Source organism: Schistocerca gregaria, chromosome 5 (assembly GCF_023897955.1).
Source record: "Schistocerca gregaria isolate iqSchGreg1 chromosome 5, iqSchGreg1.2, whole genome shotgun sequence".
Lineage (NCBI taxonomy): Eukaryota > Metazoa > Arthropoda > Insecta > Orthoptera > Acrididae > Schistocerca > Schistocerca gregaria.
The window spans coordinates 58,784,322-58,803,164 of NC_064924.1; the positions used below are offsets into that span (position 1 = coordinate 58,784,322).

Sequence of the window (18,843 nt, forward strand, 5' to 3'; positions counted from 1 at the left end):
AGTCCTTGAACTGGGGTTTGGGTATGAACTTTGCTGGTTTCCTGCATCTGCGACCAATCTAAAAGAAGCAGCCAAGGCAACAATCAATATGCAGGCAGGCATTGTATTGGAGCACATGAAACAGATGAGCTCCCACTAATTCTCCAAAGTTCCAGAGCCACATGTACTTCCAGCACAGTACATGAACTATCAGTGACCAATGCCAGACTAGACACAAACAACCCATTACCAGTGAAAGACGCAGGGATGGAGATGGCCAGCTCTCTGGTCCTTAGAGCAACCTCTACGCTACATGAAGACACAACATTGGTAGCAGTGCAGATGTCAAGAAATGTCTTTAGAGAGCCAGCTAGTTTCTCTCTGAGATCACACAGCACACAGTGGATCTATCAGCTGTACTTGTGGAGGAGTGATTTAGTAGCCTTCCTACCTATGGAAGTTGACACTAATGATAGGATCAGTTTAACCGTCTCATCACAGGCAGTGATAAATTCAGCAGTGGGCCACAACAATCACGCCACTCAGCCACAAGAAGAATCAACACTAGCCCACATGACTGGTTTCACAGGTGGCCCTGCCTTTGATGGGATAGGTGGTGTTAGTGACGAGACTGGAATAGATAATGTAAAATAATGAGGAGGAAAAAAATATAGCAATTTGTGCAGCTCCAGTAAAGCTACTGATTCAATTTCAGTTAACTATACGAAGTAGCCCTCTATTACTTCTTCTGATAGGCAGAAAACTGATTTTTTTGTTTTGTTTTGTTTCTGAACATAATTTAATTTTTTACTTAAATCAAACAATGGAAAATCCAGGATGGAATGTAACAATATTAGAGAAGGAAAGTTGCCATTCATCGTATAGTGGAGACGCTGAGTCGCGACAGGCACAACAGAAAAGATTCGCACAATTATAGCTTTTTGCCATTAAGGCCTTTGTCAGCAATACCCACACACACACACACACACACACACACACACATACACACACAAGCAAACGCAACTTGCACACATGTCTGCAGTCTCAGACAACTGAAACCAAACTGTGAGTTGCAGCACCAGTGCAGGGTGGGAGTGGCGCCTGGGTGGGGGTAAGGAGGAGGCTGGTGCGGGGGGCCGTAGGGATAATATGGTGGGGGTAGTGGACAGTGAAGTGCTGCAGTTACATGGAGGGCAGGAGCAGGAGAGAAGGTGGGGGAAGTAGCGGAAAGGAGAGAAATCAAAAGAAATTAAAAAAAAAAACTGGATGTAGCAGTCAAATGACGCCTGTGTAGTGCTGGAATGGGAACTGGGAGGGGGCTGGATGGGTGAGGACAGTGACTAACGCAGGTTGAGGCCAGGAGGTTTATGGGAATGTAGGATGTATTGCAGGGAAAGCTGCCACCTGCACAATTCAGAAAAGCTGGTGTTGGTGGGAAGGATCCACATGGCACAGGCTGTGAAGTAGTCATTTAGATGAGGGATGTCATATTTGGTAGCGTGTTCAGCAACAGGGTAGTCCACTTGTTTTTTGGCCACAGTTTGTCAGTGGCCATTCATGCGGACAGGCAGCTTGTTGGTTGTCATGCCTACATAGAATGCAGCACAGTAGTTGCAGCTTAACTTGTAAATCACATGACTGGTTTCACAGGTAGCCCTGGCTTTGATGGGATAGGTGATGTTAGTGACGGGACTGGAGTAGGTGGTGATAGGAGGATGTATGGGACAGGTCTTGCATTTAGGTCTACTACAGGGTTATCAGCCATGAGGTAAGGCTTTGGGAGCATAGGTTGTGTAAGGATGGACAAGTATATAGTGTAAGTTCAGTGGATGGCGGAATACCAGTGGAGAAGGGGTGGGAAGAATAGTGGAGAGGACATTTCTCATTTCATGGCAGGATGAGAGGTAATCAAAACCCTGGCGGAGAATGTAATTCAGTTGCTCCAATCCCGTATTGTACTGAATTACGAGGGGATTGCTCCTCTGTGGCCAGGTTGTGGGACAGGCACAGTAGATTTGCTTTTGTACAAGGTTGGGAGGATAATTACGAACAGTGAAGGCTTCAGTGAGACCCTCAGTATATTTTGAGGGAGACTGCTCGTCACTGCAGATGTGATGACCATGGGTGGCTAGACTGCACAGAGGGGACTTCTTGGTACGGAATGGGTGGCAACTGTCGGGAGGTACTGATGTGCCATCTCTGAGGTGGAGGTAAACATCTAGGAAGGTGGCTTGTTGGGTTGAGTATGACCAGGTGAACCGAATGGGGGAGAAGTTGTTGAGGTTCTGGAAGACTGTGGATTGGGTGTCCTCACCTTCAATACAGAAAGCAAAGATGTCATCAATGTATCTGAACCGGGTGAAGGGTTTAGGATTCTGGGTTTTAAGCAAGGATTCCTCTAGACGGCCCATGAATAGGTTGGCATAGGATGGTGCCATGCAGGTGCCTATAGCCGTACCTCGGATTTGTTTGTAGGTAATGCCGTCAAAGGAGAAGTAATTGTGGATGAGGATATAGTTGGTCATGGCAACTAGGGAGGAGGTGGTTGTTTTCGAATCCATAGGGTGTCTGGAAAGGTAGTGTTCAACAGCAGTAAGGCCATGGGCATTAGGAAAGTTAGTGTACAGGGAGGTGGCATCAATAGTGACGAGCAGGGTGCTGTGTGGTTAAGGGACAGTGGAAAGTCGGTGGAGGAAATGGTTGGTATCTTTTATATAGGAGGATAGGTTCTGGATAATAGGTTGAAGGTGTTGGTCTATGAGAGCAGAGATTCTCTCAGTAGAGGCACAGTAACCGGCCACAATGGGTCGTCCTGGTGGTTGGGTTTATAGATTTTACCGAAACATGTAGAAGGTGGGAGTGTGGGGAATGATAGGGGTAAGTAGAGAGATGGACTCTGGGGAGAGGTTCTGGGATGGGCCTACGGATTTGAATAGTGACTGGAGATCCTGCTGGATTACTGAAACGTTACTGTGGCAAGGTTTGTAGGTGGAAGTATCTGACAGTGGTATTCCACCGTCCACCAAATTTACACTATATACTTATCCATTCTTACACAACCCTGCTCCCAATCTCTTACCTCATGGTTTATACCCCTGTAACAGACTTAGATGCAAGACCTGTACCATACATCTTCTTATCACCACCTACTCCAATCCAGTCACTAACATCACCTATCCCATCAAAGGCAGGGCTACCTGTGAAACCAGTCATGCGATTTACAAGCTAAGCTGCAACCACTGTGCTTCATTCTATGTAGGCGTGACAACCAACAATCTGTCTGTCTGCATGAATGGCTACTGGCAAACTGCGGCCAAAAAATAAGTGGACTACCCTGTTGCTGAACACGCTGTCAAACATGATATCCCTCATCTCAATGACTGCTTCACAGCCTGTGCCATATGGATCCTTCCCACCAACACCAGCTTTTCTGAACTGTGCAGGTGGGAGCTTTCCCTATAATACATCCTACATTCCCATAACCCCCTGGCCTCAACCTTTGTTAGTCACTGTCCTCACCCATCCGGCCCCCTCCAAGTTCCCATTCAAGCACTACACAGCTGTCGTTTCACTGCCACATTCAATCTTTTAATTTCTCTCCTTTCCACTACTTACCTCCACCCCCCCCCCCCCCCCACCTTCTCTCCTGGACTCTGTCTAAACTGCAGTGCTTCACTGTCCACCACCCCAACCATACTATCCCTACCCCTCCCCGCCCCAGCCTTCTCCTTACCCCCACCCAGGCGCCACTACCATCATGCACTGGTGCTGCAACTCACAGTTTGGTTTCAGTTGTCTGAGACTGCAGACATGTGTGCAAGTTGCGTTTGCTTGTGTGTGTGTGTGTGTGTGTGTGTGTGTGTGTGTGTGTGTGTATTGCTGACAAATACCTTAATGGCCGAAAGCTATAATTATGTGAATCTTTTTGTTGTGCCTATCATGACTCACCCTCTCCACTATATGGTGTGTGTCAACTTTCCTTCTCTAATATTGTTAATTTTATAACTTGTGTAATTTATTGCTGGGGTAAGATCACTTTTTGTTTCAACCTTTGGACTGACACTGGGAAAGTTAGGAGTATTTTGAACAAGATTCACACTATCTATTACAATCTGTTACAATACTACAGTCTCAAGTACACTATAAAGTTTCGAATAGGTCCACCAAAAGTGCTACACTGGATTGGTAACAGTGTCATTTGTTGTTCATTGAAAAATCATCATCTGGCTTAAGAATGAACAATAAGGTGTGGTTAGTGTCTGGCAACAGCGCTGCAAGAAAGTGGACTTCTTATTTCACCATACTTCAACTATAATTTGTGAGGATCCTTGCCAGTGTTTTACTCTGTATGACTGGTGAAAGAGCTACATTCACATATGAACAATACAATCAGTGTGAATATCTATCAGTTCCTTTGTGTGCATGACTTCAGAATAATATAATTTTGCTTTGGACACACACACACACACACACACACACACACACACACACACAGACAGACAGACAGACAAACAGACAAACAGACAGAGAGAGAGACAAACTTGTAAGGCTATATTTCTCTAACTTTATCAAAACATTAAAACACAAATATCTATTGCCAAAGGAGGTGTTTCACAGATAGTAATAAGTGCAGCATGAACAAGATGAGTAATTTTATTTACTTAGTTAAGAATTATACACCTAACATACATTCGTAAATGTTATGGTATGTTGATGGATTTTCGATGTTAAAAATTGAGTATGCTGGGAGAGTATAGTGTCAACAATGGTCAGTCGTTACACCTAATCCTGCAAACGGATGCCACACACAGAATGATGTAGGTTGCTCAGAATACACCAACATGGTTTGGGACAAATATTTCCAGTAGCAGAAACCTTATAGTATAGTTTCAGTAGATTTAGTAAAATTAATGTAATGTAATGTATAGTAATTGTAGTGGTAGTGACAGGTGCTTCTAGTTTATCCCAGTTTGCGATTTAGACAACTAAGGAGCAGACATGTTCATATTGAATATGACGGAAAGTAAATCTGTCATTTTATTTGAATAATTTCTTGGCAACTTATTTCTACAAGCAGAGAAATACAAATTTTTGCTGAGCTGAGAGTTTATTACTATTTGTGTGTTAGTGGGTATATGGGTTAGTTAATGCTAATGTCAAGCAAGAGACGTATTTCCTTTTTTTTAGAATACGGCAGGTAAGATTATTTGATAGCTGTGGCCTAATAGTAGATGAGATGTTTATTTTATATTTGTTTTGGAATTATGATGAAACCCCCACTATGGTGCTGATGTTTACGTCATTTTCATCTGCTGCAAATAATCTATAAACTGTTTAACTTGATGTAGCCACTTGTTGAAACAAGTCAGTTTAACAGAATACTTAATGGAATCATATGCTGGCCTTCGCACTCTGTAGCCCAAAAATGAGGGGGAAAAAATTGTTTTTGTTTCCACCTACCACTTGCAACAAGACAAATGTAAATAATGGCAGTATTCAGCATAAGTCTTCACCATGAGATATTGTCTGTCATGAAAATATTTCATTTTTCTATTTATCCACAGCAAAGTCACATTCTCCTTGAGTTGACCAATAGGACAAACTAATATTTGTTCTATTATGCATACCGATCAGATTGTTTGTGTATGAATGTAGCTCCCTAGTCAATTCTACAGGGTAAAAAAAGGAAAGGAGTTCACAATCAGTACTGATCAGTGTAGTGTCTTCATATACCTGTTTGATGCTAAGCCACAAGATCCCCTCAGCCACTGCATAATTGCTTTTAATATGTTTTATAATATTATCTGGGGCACTAACCAGTTATAAATTCTGCTTGTAACTTACTTCATTCATCTGGTACTGTTTAACAAAATCTGGCAATATTTACGAAAAAAGAAACGTTTGTAGTTAGTAATTTATTTCGTGACAACCATCTGTAAAACAAACTAGACAATGCTTCATATTTCTGATGTATCATCACATATACAAGCTGTGTTCGAAAAGAAACCGAACTTTTCAAATAGAGGGAGCACACTGTGGCTTACTGAAACAAAGGTGCAGTTGTCTCAGTGGGTGGGCAAAGGTTCTCCTTGTACAAAAAAAAAGCCTCTATGAGTCTGTCAAAGTTATGATGCAGGCTGTGTTTTTTTGATTACAAAGCCATTGTCCATCAGGGATTTGTACCATGCACTCAGATGTTAAACAAGGAAGTCTAACATGGAATCCTAGCATGGAGGAGCGATGCTGTGTGCAGGAACATGCCTGAATTGTGAGAAAACTGTACCTGGATATTGCCTCATGACAAAGCGCCAGCTCACGCATCACTCCTGATCCAGAGCTATCTAGCAAAACATCACATTATTGGCAGTAGAGGGGATTATTTTGATGGGCACAGTGCTTAAGATTTGCAATAAGCAAAAAAGGCATCTTAAACTCACCTTTTAGATCTTCCAACAGATATTTGTGCAGGTTTCCTTTACCATTATTTTCGTATCTATTTTTGTATCCCTAACTTTATTAGCATACTTGCATGTTCTGCTACTGTCAGAACATCAATTCTGATTTCAGAGCCACTAGGATCTGCTGCATACAGTGATTGACACTCCTATATACAAACTGGTTCATGTATCTGGCAATGTCATACCATTCTGTCTACAGCTACATCCATATCATGTAAACCACAATGAAGTGCAAGGCAGAGGGTGCTTTTCATGGTACTTACTATTGAGGCTTCTTCCTGTTCCATCCACAACTGGAATATGGGAAGGATGCCTGTTTAAATACCTCTGCCTATGCTGTAATTAATTTAATCTTGTCCTCATGATTTCTACAGGAGCAATACAAAAAGGGTCGCATCATACCCCTAGTATAATTATTTAAAGCTATTTCTTGAATGAGATTTTCACTCTACAGCGGAATGTGCTCTGACATGAAATTTTCTAGCAGATTAAAACTGTGCGTTAGACCGAGACTCGAACTCTGGACCTTTGCCTTTCGTGGGCAAGTGCTCTACCAACTGAGCTACCCAAGCATGACTCATGACCCGCCCTCACATCTTTACTTTCGCCAGTACCTCGCCTCCTACCTGCCAGGAGTGCTAGTTCTGCAAGGTTGGTGGGTTAGTTGGTTGGGTTAAAAGAAGGGGGTGGGGGATCAAACTGCTAGGTCATCAGTCCCTTGTTCCGATTAAAACAATGCCACAAGAGTGAGAGTAAAAAGAAAATGACACTCATAACACATAGGGGAGGAAGAAAAGATCACAAAACGACAGAAGGGCAACAAACACTATAATAGACAAAAGAGGACAAGAAAATCACAGAGAGACCCAAGAAACAGGTAGAAGAGATTAAAACAAGAAAGCAGATTACCTGGCTGGCTGACCACAAGAATAAAAAGGAGAAGCCAGTGAATTTGCAACACATTAAAACCTCCAGCCTAAAAGTACTAGGGTGGATGACACAGACAGACAAAGGACATGTGCTAAAACTTAGATCAAATGATAAAACTCACCCTCACACATAAAACGTAAAACCAAATCTGCCGATGAGGCAGTGTCTGCTAAAATCGAGGATAGCAAGTCCGGCAACTGAAGATGATGTCGCAGGGCAACCAAAGAAGGACAGTGCAGAAAAATATGGGCCCACTGCACCAACACTGAGGTGCAGAAGGTAGCTGTGGGTCACCCATGTGTGGCCAAAGCAGAGCCGGCAGAGAATCACTAAGTCCCTGCGAGAGGCCCTCATTGACAACTTCCACACATTCGTAGTCTCCTTCATGGCTCGCAGTTTGTTGTGCACACTGAGATTATGCCATTCCGTTTCCCAAAGCTAAAAATCCTTGCAGTGTTATAACGAACGCAAGTCAGTTACGAGGGGTGCCGATCTCCAGAAGCAGTTTCCATGTAGCCTGTTTGGCCAGCCTGTCGGCAAGTTCATTTTCTGGAATTCTGACGTGACGTAGGGTCCAAACACACACAACTGAACCGTTCCAGGGCATAGATGGACTCCTGGATGGTTGCTACCAAAGGATGTTGAGGATAACACAGGTCGATAGCTTGGAGGCTACTCAATGAGTCAGTACACAGGAGAAATTATTTGCCAGGGCATGAGCAGATGTGCTCAAGAGGACGAGATATGGCCACCAGCTCTGCAGTGAAAACACTGCAGCCATCTAGCAAGGAGCACTATTCAATATGTCTCCCATGAACATATGCGAAGCCAACGTGACCATCAGCCATAGAGCCGTCGGTGTAAAGCACTTCATGGCCCCGGTACATGTCAAGAATTGAGAGGAAGTGACAGCGAAGAGCTGCAGGGTTAACTGAGTCCTTAGGTCCAGGTGAAGCTGTGGCATAAGTTTACAACATGGAAGTGTACATAAATGGACATCGAGTAGAGGTGGTAAAGGGAAGGACTCCAGTTCAGACAGAAGGGACCAGATGCGAACCACAATTGGAAGCCCAGACTTGAGCGGCCGATGCGGGAGATGAACCGCTGTGGTTGGGAAAAGGAGAGATTAATTAGCATGCTCAAGAGAGTTGCGAATGTGTGCAATGTAACTGACGAGCACGTCTGACCTGCAATGGAGGGACTCCAGCCTCCACCAGTATGCTGGTCACCGAATTCATCCTAAAAGCTCCTGTCACTAGTCGAACTCCGCAGTGGTGCACTGGGTTGAGTAAATGCAACCCTGAGGACACCGCCGAACCATAAACCACACTCGAGGAGGGACTGAACAAGAGCTCTGTAGGACTGCAGCAGCACGGAATGGTCTGCACTCTAGCTGGTGTTGCTCAGGCAGCAGAGGGCATTGAGGTGCTGCCAACACTTCCGTTTAAGCTGACAAAGGCAAGGAAGCCAAGTCAATCGAGCAACAAAAACCAGTCATAAGAATTGATATGCTTCCACTACAGGGAGTGGAACTATCTTTAAGGTAAAGTTCTGGTTCTGGATGAATGGTATGACACCGGCAGAAGTGCATGACACACGACTTCGTGGCTGAAAACTGGAAGTCGTGGGCTAGAGCCCATGACTGCGCCTTGTGGATGGCTCCCTGTAGGCACCGCATTCAGCAACACCAGTACTGGAGCAGCAGTACAAAATGCAGAAGCCGTCTGCATACAGAGATGGTGAGACAGACGGCCCTACAGCTGCTGCTAGACCGTTAATGGCAACTAAACACAGAGAGACACTCAATAGAGAGCCCCGTGGCACTCCATTCTCCTGGGTATAGGGGAAACTATGGGAGACACCAACTTGGATGTGGAAAGTATGGAGTGACAGGAAGTTTTGGATAAAAATTGGGAGGGGGTCCCAGAGACCCCACCCATATAAAGTGCAATGGATATGATGTTGCCAGGTTGTTTCATACACTTTCCATATATCAAAAAAGACGGCAACCAGGTGCTGGGACCTGGAAAAAGCTGTTTGGATGGCAGACTCGGGGGACACAAGATCATCAGTGGTAGAATTACCCTGGCGGTAACTGCCCTCGCACGGAGAGCCAATATGCCGGGTGACTCCAGGAGTCAGCACAACCGCCGACTTACCACATGTTCTAACAGCTTACGTAGAACGTTGGTGAGGCTGATGGGCCGACAGCTATCCACGTCAAGTGGAATTTTACCAGCTTTGAGCGCTGAAATGATGGTGCTCTCCCGCCGTTGCAATGGAAAGGCATCATTGCACCAGATCCGACTGAAGATGATGAGGAGATGTCGCTTGTAGTTGGACAAGAGATGTTAAATCATCTGACTGTGGATCTGAACTGGCCCAAGAGCTGTATCGGGGCAATCTGCAAGGGCGCTGGGAAGCTCCCACTCTGTAAATGGGGTGTTATAGGGTTCACTGTGGCGAGTACTGAATGATGGGACCTTCTCTTCCATCTGCCGTTTGAGGGTGCGAAAGGCTGGGGGTAATTCTCCGACACAGAGGCTCGAGCATAGTGCTCAGCAAAGTGCTCGGCAATCGCGTTTGCACCTGTAGATAACACACCATTTATATTAATGCCAGGGACACCTGTTGGGGTCTGGTACCCAAAAACTCATCTAATCTTCACCCAGACTTGGAAAGATGATGTATGGCAGCCAATGATCAAGACATACCTATCCCAACACTCCTGTTTCCGTCTTTTTATAAGCTGACGAACGGGGGCACAGAGCTGTTTGAAAGTTATTAGGTGCACCATGGAAAGGTGCCATTGTAGAGCCTGCCTATGCTATTTAATGGCCTCAGCAATTCCCGGTGACCACCAAGGTACAGTATTTCGCCGGGGGCACCCTTAAGAACAATGGATCGCATTTTCCGCCACAGAAACGATCGTTCTAGTGATCCGCTCAACCACCACACTGATGGTACCATGAGCAGGAGATTCAGCTCTGACAGCAGAGGTAAAAGCTTCCCAGTCTGCCATGTTAGCCCATCTGGGTAGACGTTTGGGCAATGGCACTGGGAGAGTGACAGGAAGATGTGAAAGTGGTCACTACCCCACAAGTCATCATGGGCTCTCTAGTGGACAGATGGGAGAAGTCCTGGGCTGCAAATGGATAAATTAATGGCTGAGGAAGTACTATGATTTGTGTGGGGGCCCCAGTATTTAGGAGGCAAAAGTCGAGCTGAGACAGTAAATTTTCGACATCTCTACCTCGGCCAGTAAGCACGGTGCCACTCCACAAGGGGCTATGGGCATAAAAATCTCCTAAAGTACGAAATGTTTAGGGAGTTGATCAATCAGCGTAGCCAATTCATTCAGGGGTACTGCACCATCTGAAGGAAGATTTGTTGCAGACAGTTATTTCCTGCGTTGTCCTTGTCCTGACAGCCACAGCGTCAAGAGGGGTTTAAACGGGTAAAGTTTCACTACATACCGAGTTCAGGACATAGACATGAACTCCACCTGACATTCTATTATAGTTGCTATGGTTCTTGTAACATCTCCTATAGCCGCGGTGGGCTTAGGTCTGCATTGCCAGGAACCAGGTTTCCTGGAGGGCAATGCAGAAAGCAGGTGTAAGACTTAACAGTTCCATAGCTCTGCCAGGCAGTGGGAATAACCATCACAATTCCACTGGAGGATGACTTGATTGTAAGGCTGGGAAGGCATGAACTCTCGAGGAGGCAGTTCATGCCTCAGGGTCACCTGCTGCCACAGACTTAGTTCCTGGGCAGTCCATAACCGTTGTGTCATGACAGTTCGGCAAGATCTAGGTTCTCAGCGGACACCAGAATCTCCACCTCGTCCTCAGATGCAGAGATTGTAGGTAGTAGTGATGTCGGTGCCACCAAAATTCCTTGTTCCTGGGAGTCTTCTTTTTGGATTTCTCTCACTGCTCCTTGGGTTTCTCTGGCTGGGAGGGCTTCACTGATTCAGTCTCCGGGACTGGAGGATTGTGAAGCCCTATGACCAGCTGCTTTTGGGCACTTCAGCCACTGGCACGAGTCATCTTTCCCACTAGTGGAAACCTGTGAGGGGAGGGACCTAAGGGACGCCTTACTTGCGAGAGGAGCTGAAGAAGACTTACGCTTCTCCGGCTGAAAAGAGGGGACTGATGTCCCTGATGGTTTGGGGTGGGGTGAGGGTGGGAAAGGGGGGAGGGAGGGGCATTGCTCTCGTGAGGGAGCAACAGGGATGTAAGTGCCACCAACCATCAAGGAGGCAGGTGCAGTCTTACAGCTCTGAGAGTGGACTGAAATTGGTGGAACTGACGGGGCTAGAACTGTTCTCGTAGCGGCAGTGTAAGAAGGAAGTATGTGTTCAAATTTCCTCGTAGCCTCAATGTAGGGGAGTCAGTCTATGGTCTTGTATTCCATGACTTTCCATTCTTTCTGGAGAACCTGTAGTCAGGTGAACAAGGGGAATGGTGCTCTCTGCAGTTGACACAGATGGGAGGCAAGGCACATGAAGTACTGGGATGTGATAGACGTCCACAGTCGTAACATATGACGCTGGAAGTACAGTGAGAAGGCAGCACTTAAAGCCAAGATGAAGGCACCGGTGACTACCTGATTATCCTTTGGACTCCTATGTATGTGCCTCATCACTCTTAAGTTGGCATGCAGCTCATCATCAGACTGCAAAAGAAGATCCCTGTGAAATACAATACCATGGATCATATTTAAGCTGTTATGGGGTTCGATGGAAACAAACATCCCCCAGCTTGTCACAGGTGAGTAGTGCCCGTGACTGGGCAGTGGATCCTGTTTTTATCAAGACTGACCTGGATCACATTTTGGACAATCCCTCCACCTCCCCAAACTCGTCCTCTAAATGATCCACAAAAAAATGAGGCTTCATCGACATGAAGGAAGCCCCATCAGCTCTCGTACATATGAGGTACTGGATCGAATATTTGCTGACATCCTTAGCCTGGCATTCCTCCCATAGCGTGGCCAGGGAAGGGAACAATTTGGAGTCATACGTCTTCACATTGTAGTTAGACCTCGACTCCTTAGAGAATGCTGGCATTGGGCCACCAGCAATAGATGACATAGTATGGTTCATGGAGTGTCATCTGCCCTGATGCCACCCACTCCAACCAGGGGCACACCCCACGGGCACCACCAACCCGCAGCAAAGGCCACCTGGCAAGATGGCCATTGCCAGGAGTCCCAATGCCCCAGGGTGACGGGCATCTACTCCTTGGCACATGTGAGGAGTTAACAGCGCACACATCAACAGAGCAATCCCTGTGTAGTCAGTGGGCTACAACCAACAGGGTACATGGCGGCCACACCACAATGGACTGGCTACCGTGCTGGATATGAGGTGCAAAGAAGTCCATGGTCACAGTCGGTGCAGAAACGGACACTCCATAGTGGATGGAGGAAAACCCACCCAGGAAGGTGTCCTCGCCCAAGAGACGGAGAATGGGTGGAACAGTTCTGCAAGTTTCACAGGCGAGCTTCTGTGAAGTTTGAAAGATAGGAGGTGAGGTACTGGCAGTAGTAAAGCTGGAGGGAGGGTTATGAGTCGTGGTTGGGTGGCTCAATAGGTAGAGCACTTGCCCGTGAAAGGCAAAGGTCCTGAGCAAGTCTCATTCTGGTACATAATTTTAATTTGCCAGAAAGTTTCATATTTCTTGAATCTTTTTTAGCAGGCTTTCTCGGGATAGTTTGTCTCTTTCTTCAAGTGTCTGCCAGTTCAGTTTCTTCATCTTCTCTGCCACACTTTGCCCTGGGTCAAACAAACTTGTGTCAATTTGTGCTGCCCTTTCATCCTATTTGATACAGTTGACACGCACTTGAGCTATAATCTAGGCTGGGTTGCACAAGTGATTTGTATGCAGTTTCCTTTGTGGACCAATTGTGTTTCCCTGGTATTCTAACAATAAACCAAAGTCTGTTTGATTTACCTACAACTGATCCTATGTGATTGTTCAGTGTAATATCCCTACTAAAGTGTTACACCCATGTATTTGTACAAGTTGACCAATTCCAATTGTGTCTTGTTCACACTGTAGTCATAGGATACTACGTTTTTACATTTTATGAAATGCTCAAATTTACATGTTTGGATTTTTAAAGCAAGCTGCCAATCTCTGCACCGCTTTGAAATCTTATCAAGGAAACTATTATCCACATTGAAAATCGCCTCTGCAGGTGGCGGTGGGGGGGAGGGGGGTGGGGGGCAAAACATTGGGTTTTCATGGAATATCCATCCAAGAACAGCATAATAGCCCGTAATATTTTATCCCTGTCCTGTCCTCTGACAACACCTGTAAGGGGTGCTACTTACCTTCACTTTGATGTCACAATAAACAGACTCAAAGATATACTCTTTATGATATATTTTCCATTATAGTACTAAGAGGTTGAGGTACACATGCAGATCAACAGTTATTCCAAGGAGAGGTCCCTCCTGCCTAGCTTCCTACGCAGAATACATATTTGTGTGGAGTTTAAATTAAAGTACTTCATTACACACGAAGGGTTTTGAAAATAATGTAATACTTGTTGTTCAAATACTGTCCACAACAAGCAACAAGTAACAGAAAAGATAACTAAAGTCGCTGAAATTTTAAAAAATTCTGTTAATTGCTGATAATGGTTATAATGGCTCATTATCTTAGATTATTTAACTACTGCACCTCAAGCATAATATAACAATAATGTGAAAACTTACATGATGCTCAGCGTCATCCATATCCAAGTGTAGCTCTGGTTCCTCCTTTTTATCAAAACAGGGGTTGTGAACTGATAATGGATCTTGAGGAAACTGAGAAAAGAAAATATTTACTGATTTAAAGCTTGCACATATACTTTTCTATTTAATTGCTTGCCGGGCGCAGAAGACGGTTTGTGGAGGGGGAAAACATTTATGTTTTCAAACACAGTTTACATAAAAGATAAGGCAGCTGACAGACCAATGATCTTATAATTAACACATTAGTCCTAAAGAGCAGGAAAACTGGAGACAATATACATGCATCTGATATCGAAGTTTCATTTACTCTGGAACCTGTCAAGTGAGGCGACACCTTCCATCAAATATCCAGAGCATACATTTCTTCTCACCAAGCAGCAAGTGGTATACACAAAACATACACTATATAACACAGAGACTGTATGTTGCCCTTAATATTGCAAAAGAGACTTGTTACAGTGAATAACAGCCCCTCCCCCCCTCCCCACACACACACACACACACACACACACACACACACACACACACACACACACACACATCATGAAAACTTTCTACATCTAACAAATACCACTATCATGGCACTGAAATGGTGAAAATTATGGGAGTTTTAACTATGATACAATGTACTGACATTAAACAAATTATGAAATCAAAAATTTCTGTTGTGAAAAATAAACACACTTTGGTAGCACCACTTGGATGGTTTAATTAGTCATAGAAGACAGCTCATATAAATTATATCTCGGCACCAATCACCATCATCGTAACTGCGACCAGAACGGTCACTGGGTTGCTGAGAACGAAGCGCGGTGGGACCAAACGCAAACAAACCAACAAACACGAACAACGATGGACGACCGAGCAAGACCTTACAAACAACAACATTCAAGAAGCAAGCAAAACTTCACAAACCCACAACATCCACTTGTACACGGAAACAAAGTAAAGTAAACATGCTGTCTGTAGTAAGCGAAGTGTTGACAGACTCATGCGAATATCAGACTGTCTCGCTGAGAAAGAGGCAGGCACTTAAATACACAATAGGGTACATCGCTATTGGTCACTGGGACTATGTGATCCACTGTGGCACCCTCACATTAAACGCAGGCCAGAAGCACGCAGCCACGGCTTACGGCGCGACGGCTGCAGAGACCTCTACCGGTAATTGAGGTCCGTGCCATCTGGCGCGGATACGAAACCTGTGGTACCAGGTCCCTCCCCCCTGAAACTTGCGTGTAGGTGCGGAAATGCCCCGAATGGTGCCGATGGTGCAGATGGGAGAAGACCTGGGATCGTCAACCACCGTTGGTGGGGAGGAAGGGATGTCCGAGGTGTCCATGACAGCCAACAGGGCAGCGGAGGGAGTCGCCGATCCACCCAGGGGCAGGGAGGGCCGGCGGCACGCCCGCGGTGAGGCAGCAACTGGGGGCAGTGACGGCGACTTGAAGACCATGTCTGTACCCGCAGGAGGTAGTGGAGGAGGAGGACAGGGTATATACGCGGACAAGGAAACAAATTTCTGGGTTTTTTCCCGGATTTCCCAGTTAAAAATACACTTTCTCCCGGGTGAAAACACACTTTTTCCATTTTAAGTGACAGTATATTTTCCCTGCAAAACTTATCAATTCTTTGAATAGATATGGTTTTATACACGGGTGCTGAATTTCCTGGCATTTTAGAAAACAAAATTCAGGGGGAAAAAAGACACGTTTTGGAAATATCTTTGCTGTGCAGCAACATGTACGCTGCGTATTTTCGTATTACGAAAGTATTCGTTGGAATTCCACCAAACATCACGTGCTACTTTCCGAATAATTGAAATCGAGACTGCGTTGTGCTCTTGTAAGCCAGTCATAGTTCATGTAAGCCAGTCATAGCTCATGTCACGTGACCTGTTAAAAACAGGTTCGTTTCAGCATTTGCCAGAGAGCACAGGTAACAGGTGTCATTGCACTTGCACAGCTAACATGACGTAGGAAGCCCACATGTATGTACGTGTAAAACATTAAAAGATCATTCATTATGTGATAAAAGAAACAAGACATCAGAGGATACTGCGAGAGCATCGGAATTTCATAAACCATACTAAAATGTGTAATTTGGCTTAAAGTCCAGATTCCTAATGAAGTAGGCCTCGACCTAATATTACGCTTTTCAGTGAGGTTTTCGGGATGTAAATTTTCTTGCAGCACCAGTACTCATGTATATCATGTTTGGTTCTTTATTGTGGCATCCCAATCCCATATGTGCTAAAAGATGAAAATGTGCACTAGAAATGCAGTGAACACTTCAAACTAGCCAGTTCTGTGGATTTCAACATCTCGCTTCGAATATATTGACTGCCTCTGTGGAAAAGGTTAATAAAAGTCAAATTTATTTAGCAAACAGACAAAAATAACTTCATTGTTCTGCAAGGCAATTAATGCTTGGCTGTCAGAAAGGTGGAAATAAAATCTGAAACTAATAACGTATTTCAGCCTTCCGTTATTATGTGAATGTATTTTAATTTAATTGATAGCTCCCTGCCACAGATATCAGTTTTGTTTTCATTTGATGTGAGAGTAAACAAAGGGGAAACAGCAAAATCACTAAATGTAAACATGGGTCACATGGAGACTACCCACTATAACTCAGACTGCTCTGCACATCAGCCCCAGATCTACGATATTTTTGCGAACCGGGTAAAAAAAAAAAAAAATTCAAAAATATGTTAATTTTGTAGAGCAGATCTTTCTGAAAAGTCTGAAACATAAATCATATGTGTTCGAGGAAATGTAAGACATGTTACGAGGGTTGGAACTTGAATAGTGGCAACTATTTATTCACAACAGGTGCAAAAGAGTTACATCTTTGCACCTGTTACTGTCCTTTAAAGTAGTCACCATGTTTTGTGTAGAACCCGTTGCCAGTGACATGGAAGGCATAGTATACCGTTAGCAGAGCCTGCTCTGTTGATGGTGTGAATGGAGCGGTCTACTGCCTGTCGAATCTCTGGAACAGCTCGGAAGCGAATGCCACGAAGTGGTTCCTTCATTTTCAGAATCAAATCAAAGTCACAAGGACTTAAGTCTGGGGAGTATGATGGATGGTACAGTACTTCCCAGTCCCATCGACCGAACAGAGCAGCCACTCAATAGTTGTGCAAAATAATGTGTGGGTTGCGCAGAAAGTGTCACTGCTTCTTTCTCAAAGCTGGTTGCAGGTGATGCTCCAAAAACGAACAGTAATATGACTTCAGTGCTTGAGACTTTGATTTGATTCCAAAGATGAAGGAACTACTTTGTGGCATTCGCTTCAGAACTGTTGGAGGGATTTGACAGGCAATAGACCTCTCCATTCGCACTATCAACAGCACAGGGTCTGCTAAAGGTGTACTACGCCTTCCACATCGCTGGCAACGGGTTCTACACAACGCTGGTGACTAGTCTGAAGGACAGCTGCAAACATGTAACTCTTTTGTATCAGTTGTGAATAAATAGTTGCCACTATATTTTGTCTTATGTGTGCCAAAGTGCAGTGCCACGTCTCTTCCTACAGCATTCTTCTGTCGCACGTCACTGTATTTTGCTCTGTGAAACTTAAACGTACATATTTTGTAGTGGATGCCATCAAACTATATTCAGGACAGTGGAAACTGAAATGTCCTGTGGTGCCTCTCCTGCTCCCAGTCGGCCGGTTTGACAGCCTGCCCCTCTTAATAAAAAAAAAATCTCAGTATTAATAGCGGATGGGATTGTTTGTAATCGGGAGAACAAGAACTCTTCAGAAAATTTGCACTCTTTATTGCCTATTAGCTAATAACACAACCAATAAATATAAGATACAAGCAAGAAAGCACACATTTCTTCAACCCTTAGCTCCTAGCATTTTTTTCCTCTCTAATCTTGCTCAGGCTTTACACGGTGTGGTTTTCTTTCTGTGAAAGAATCTATTACCTCATCAAAAGTTCATCAAATGTTTTGCTTCATGAAAAATCGAAATATCGCTATCTAATACTGACAAAGCTGTTAATACAAATAATACCCAAGACTGGTGTGGTTTCTCAATCTGATTACGTCTATTTTGTCACTGTCTGCTAGATAAAACAAAATTGGCCTTTCTAACTTTGCAGCAATTTCGTAACCCACACCAAGAAAATGAGACTGTTTTGGCACAAATGGTCATTTTTATAGCATGACAGAATATAACTCACGAAGTACCAATATCAAATGCCTATTAGGCTTACTACAAGCAAAAAGCTTTATGTTAGGAAACAGTTTCACATTTCATTCATACGCATCAGTTCCTCAAGCATGAGATTGAAAAGTAGTATTAAAAACCTTTTGTATAAATTTGGAATCGTCTTATTCTTCCATAATTTGTGTGATGCCCCCGTTTCTCCTCCTTCCTCGTTCTAACAAACAATATTGTCATCGCAAATTCTGTAGCTATTCCTGCAGTTGTCAAAATTTGTTCGCCGATTAACTTCACTAACCCAGCCAGACTCACAGGTTTAGTTATCCCGCGATTATTCTCCAGTTAGGTGTTTCTACATGTTCGTACAACACGTTTTATGCGTTACTTCCAGAATAGAACTTAAGCGGCTGCTAGCCGGAGACTGTACAACTGGTCCTTACTAGTGCAACAACCTGGCCAAAAATTTTCTGTGAAAATTTCATTTACTGGGTACACCGAGAAGATAGTACGTAATCTTTCTCACCTGTTATTCATGTTATTCGTTTA

At 44.3% G+C, this 18,843-nt stretch overlaps 1 protein-coding gene across 4 annotated transcripts in view; it reads right to left on the reverse strand.

Annotated features, from left to right (window-relative positions):
* Nucleotides 1-18,843, reverse strand: part of LOC126272153 (transcription factor MafB-like) — an 87,740-nt gene that overhangs the window by 42,430 nt on the left and 26,467 nt on the right. For all 4 annotated transcript variants that reach the window (XM_049974779.1, XM_049974782.1, XM_049974780.1 and 1 more), the window contains one exon: nucleotides 14,098-14,190. In XM_049974779.1, the coding sequence (XP_049830736.1) occupies nucleotides 14,098-14,190 (93 nt within the window). The remainder of the gene's footprint in view (nucleotides 1-14,097; nucleotides 14,191-18,843) is intronic.